General features: G+C 64.3%; 1 protein-coding gene across 1 annotated transcript in view; it reads right to left on the bottom strand.

Moving 5' to 3' along the window:
- Window positions 1-4692, bottom strand: part of OSBPL5 (oxysterol binding protein-like 5) — a 30544-nt gene that overhangs the window by 12516 nt on the left and 13336 nt on the right. The window contains exons 5-8 of the mRNA XM_010837810.1: window positions 4456-4659; window positions 3339-3423; window positions 1469-1640; window positions 776-1080 (exon numbers count right to left, since the gene is read on the bottom strand). Coding sequence (XP_010836112.1) covers window positions 776-1080; window positions 1469-1640; window positions 3339-3423; window positions 4456-4659 — 766 coding nt within the window. The remainder of the gene's footprint in view (window positions 1-775; window positions 1081-1468; window positions 1641-3338; window positions 3424-4455; window positions 4660-4692) is intronic.

Genomic DNA, 4692 nt, shown 5'->3' on the forward strand with positions numbered 1-4692 from the left:
CGGTTCCTGGCCAGCCCAGACGACCTGGGCGCCCTCTGCGCCTCCAGTCTGTGCCCCGCCTGACACCTGTCTTTGCACACTTCTGTGCCGCAGGAGCAGGGGGCACGTGCTCACAGACACCTTGTCCTGCCCCCAGCCCGTCTCCACCCAGGGACACGACAGCGGTGCTTCGGTCCGGCACCCGCTTCAGAAGGGGGCCTTCACTCCCCCAGGACCACATGGGGGCCCCCTCTCTTTCCTGAGACATCTCACCCTCCCCATAGCTCCAAACACTTGCCAGGGAGAGACCTAGCCCTGGAGCTTCGGGCTTTGTCTGCGCAGGGGGTTGAGGGCGTGGTGGACAGGGAAGCTGGGGACCGGGTGGGGGGCTCTGTCTCCCAGAACACGCCCACCACAGGCCCTCAGGTGGGCAGAACAATCTCAGAAAGGGTCATGTGGGTGTCTGAGGACGGCTGGCTGGTGGGACGGGTGATCCCAGTCAGGGCTGGGACCCTCACCCTTGGGGAACCGAAGCCCCTGGGTGATGCCAAGCCCCTCTCCCCTCCCTGTGGACCCCCAGGACCTATGGATCCAAGGTATTGGTCCTGGGGTGTATGTAGCTGGACCTGACTCCCCGGGAGGCAGCAGCACGGGGGTGCCCACAGCCTGCCCTGCATCAGGATCCGCCCCCTCCTCCTCCTGCCCTCAACTCTTCCCGGCGTCAGGGTCTTTTCCAACAAGTGGGCCCTTCGCATCCCTCCCAGGGCTCTCCCCGAGTCCCGCCACCCTGGCCCACCGGTCCCGGGCCCTCCGGGTGCAGCAGAGCCGACGAGCTCTCCCGGAGGCGACGGCCAGGCCTTGCCTCCACGGCTCCAGGGGTGGGGGCTCTGGACGGGGCGGGCTCTCACCTCCCCCAGCTCCTCGTGGTCCTGCACCACGTAGGTGGTCCCTCTGCGCCCGGGGCCCACCGGGGCCTCGGACTGGTCGCTCCCGCTCTCGGTCTTCCGGCTGTGGTCGTGGGTCTCGTTATCCGACTCCTCGGCGTTCTCCCTCTCCGACTTGTCCGAGAAAGCGTCGTTTTCCAGGGAGGACCCGTTCAGTCTGGAAGGTGGATGGGGCCCGTGGGCGGCTGGTCACGGTGAGGCCAGGCACCCCCACCTCTGGGCGCACACCCAGCACGCCCACCAGGGGCGCCCCTCCCTGCTGGGTGCCTCACCCCCATCCCCGTGTTTAAAAGCCTCGGCGATGGGCGCTGGACACTGTTAGTCCCAGTTCACAGATGAACACACTGAGGCTCCAGGGCCCACCTGGAGTGGAGGAGGCCTGCCTTTTGGGCCGGGGCGTGGGTGGCCAGACCTCTACGGCGTTTGCTCCCCATCCCCTCCCCACGTACAAGGAGACCCCGCGTGCTGCTGCCAGGAGTCCCCAGCAGGCAGGAGACCCAGGCTCCTGGGAGGGGCTGGCCCCTGCCCCCCGCACCCCTGCTCACGGGAACAGGTCCTGGTCATGGATGGCACCCGAGGCGGGCAGCCCGCAGAGCGAGGAGGGCGACCCGTCTGGCGAGGACCCGGGCTCCCCGTCACGGCCCTGCTTGCAGGTGCTGAGTCGCAGGAGACTGGAGCACCGCAGCGCCAGCTCCAGGGCATCCAACCAGCAGCGGCCTGCGGGCAAGGGTGGGGTGAGCGGCCCCTAGCTCGCTGCACACGGGCGAGCCCCCTGCCCCGCTGCCTGGGAGCTGGCCCACGCCCACCCTGCCCTTCCTCAACGAGGCGCCCCCACAGGACCCCCTACTCCTGGCACGTGGTTATTCACCTGCTTACAGAGGACTGAGGCCAGGATGGGTGAGTGACTGCCTCAAGGTCACACGCTAAGCAGGACCCCATGTGCTAAGTCGCTTCAGTCATATTTGACTCTTGGTGCCCCCATGGACTGTAGACCACCTGGATCCTCTGTCCCTTGGGTTCTCCAAGCAAGAATACTGGAGGGGGTTGCCAGGCCCTTCTCCAGGGGATCTTCCCGACCCAGGGATGGAACCCGCATCTCTGGCGTCTCCCGCACTGGCAGGCGGGTTCCTTACCACTAGTGCCCCCTGAGACGTCCTCTGTACCCAGAGGCCCTGCAAGTTCCCACCTACGGAGTCGGGGCCAGGGCCCTCCCAGATGGAAACCACTCCCACAGGTCAGGGCAGGGCCCGGCCTCTGCAGCTGAGGGCTTTAGCAGGCCTGGAGCTCAGGGCAGGAGGGTGGGTGGCAGGCTGGGGAGGGGCCTGCTGAACCAAGGCTGAGGAGGCAGCTCCTGGTGCTGGAAGAGCCCTGGGAGACGAGGGGAGGGCCGACCTGAAGGGCAGAGCGGTGGAGGATGGAGCCAGCCGCCTCCAGTCCCAGCCCTTGTCCCCAGCCTCCTGCTGCCTTCCTGGTGGAGGCTGCCAGCAGGTTAGACCTGGGGTTCAAGCACTTTGAACTCATTTCTTTACTTCTCCGAGCCTTTAAAGTATGACCCTCCTGGAGATAGAAAGTTTCCTTCCCTAACTCTCCTCCTCCAGGAAGCCCACCCTGATACGCTCAGGGCCTGTGGACGTCCTCCTCCCTGACCATGGCCCCCAGCCCCATCAAGGACTCGGCTCACGCCTCAGCCCAGCTGGCCTTGTCTGAAAGTTCTCTGCTTGCCTCCCCCAGAAGGTAGTAGGCTCCATGGGAGCCCAGGCCGCCCTGTCCATCCCAGGGCCCAGGAGGGGCGTGGCACCGAGTAGGGGGGCTGGGGACAGAGGGTGGCATTCGAGAGACTCAGGAGTGTCGATGCGGCGTCTGGCCACCAGGGGGCAGCCGGGAGGCCCAGAGTCGCGTGGTCAGGCCAGGCTACCTTGGGCAGCGCCTCGCCCGCCCCGGACCACTGGAGGGAGCCTTGCGCCGGCTCCCCGGGGCAGGAGACAGCGGCGTTTACTCGGGGAGGCCGCGAGAGGGAGCCCCAAGCACGCGCGGATTCAGGAAGGCGCATCCCTCCGTCACGGGCAGTTCAGCCAGCCTGTCTCCCCAGGTCTCCCCAGGTGGTTGGTAAAAGCAGCACCTGGTGATTCAATGGTGCCTGGCACTCAGCCATTGTTATCTGCTAAATAAGGTCATCGGATTCTCATAGCAGCTAAGGATAGGGTGTTACTGCTTTCCCTTTTGTCCATGAGGGAGACTGAGGCTCAGAGAAGGAACAGGTGATTGGTGGGCTTGTCCCAACACCAGGCTGCCCCCTTGGATGGCTTCAGGAGGGTCTGAACCGGGGTCCCCTGAACCTGGCTGATCCCTCCACCAAGGGGCGGGGGTGCTTCACATGGGGTCACCGTGGAGACCGGCAGGGCAGGTGGGACTCACCGTCAGACTCGGAGGCAGCCCTGAAGATCAGGTAGCTGCTGGGCAGGGGCTGCGTGATGGAGCCCACGCTCTCGCCTTTGGGGCCCTGGAGAGGCAGAGAGGCGGTGTCACCCGAGGAATCGTGCAGGGACGGGGGGAGGCACAGGTCAGGCGGCCATGGGGACCCACACTCACACACGCACAGATGCTTCTGGGGCCTCGGGACCCCCAGGTGGGGTCAGGCCATGTAGACGCAGCAGGTAGCAAGAGCGGTGAGTGGGCGCTCCCTGACCCCCTTCTCAGCTGGAGGCCCCACCCTGGGTTTTTCTCCCTAAGACCCCATTTAGGTGGCCAGAATCAGCACGTGCAAATCCAGGACACTTGGTTAAATTTGAATCTCAGAAAAATTAAACATACACAGTTTAAATATATCCCATACACTATTTGGGATATACTTATACTAAAAAAAGAGCCGACTCACTGGGAAAGACCCTGATGCAGGGAAAGATTGGAGGCAAAAGGAGAAGAGGGCGGCAGAAGATGAAATGGTCAGACAGCATCACTGACTCAACAGAAGTGAGCCTGAGTGAACTCGGGGAGATAGTGAAGGACAGGGGAGCCTGGTAGGCTGCAGTCCACGGGGTTGCAAATCGGACATGACTTAGCCACTGAACAACAACATACTAAAAAAACCCTTCTTGATTGCTCTCTGAAATCCGAACGCACCCAGGCATTCTGGACTTCATCTGGCAACCTGTCCCGCTCTGGTCCCGGGCTGGGCTGCCCCCGGGTTCCAAAGGGGGACGTCTGGGCCTGGAGCAGCCGCCCTCACATGGCCCCATTCCCCAGCCTCTGGACAGGGCTCGACGTGTGATCTGAACCCATCAGGCCCCCAGGTCCCGAGCAGCCCCCACCCCAACGTGTCCCACATGGAAGACCATTGACCACATCAGATCCCCCGGCCGCTGAGTGACTAACCCTTAACTGTCAGCCCAGCTTTGGACCCCTGCTCCTGGGGCCCCAGCACGAGGCTCCTGACTGCCGGCCATGCTCTCCTCCTGCCCAGCACCGCACCCCCTGCCCCGTGGGGCTCTCTCCTCGCCTGGCCCCCCGAGCCCCGGGGCTCGCACTGCGGTACCTTCACAGCCCAGACGGACTGGTCCAGCGGGTGGAAGAGCTTGAAGCAGAAGCCGTCCTTCTTGGAGGGCCTCTCAATGAGCTCACAGCAGTGCAGCAGGACCGTGCCCACCCACTGGCCCACCTTGGGCGTCTTGTAGATGAGCAGCACTCCCGGCTTCAGCACGCACCACAGTTTGGTCCAGCTCTTCAGGGTCCCTCGGATCTGGGGGGAAGGGTGCTGACGTCAACGCCGGCT

This window comes from Bison bison, unplaced genomic scaffold (assembly GCF_000754665.1).
Source record: "Bison bison bison isolate TAMUID 2011002044 unplaced genomic scaffold, Bison_UMD1.0 scf7180017864080, whole genome shotgun sequence".
NCBI lineage: Eukaryota > Metazoa > Chordata > Mammalia > Artiodactyla > Bovidae > Bison > Bison bison.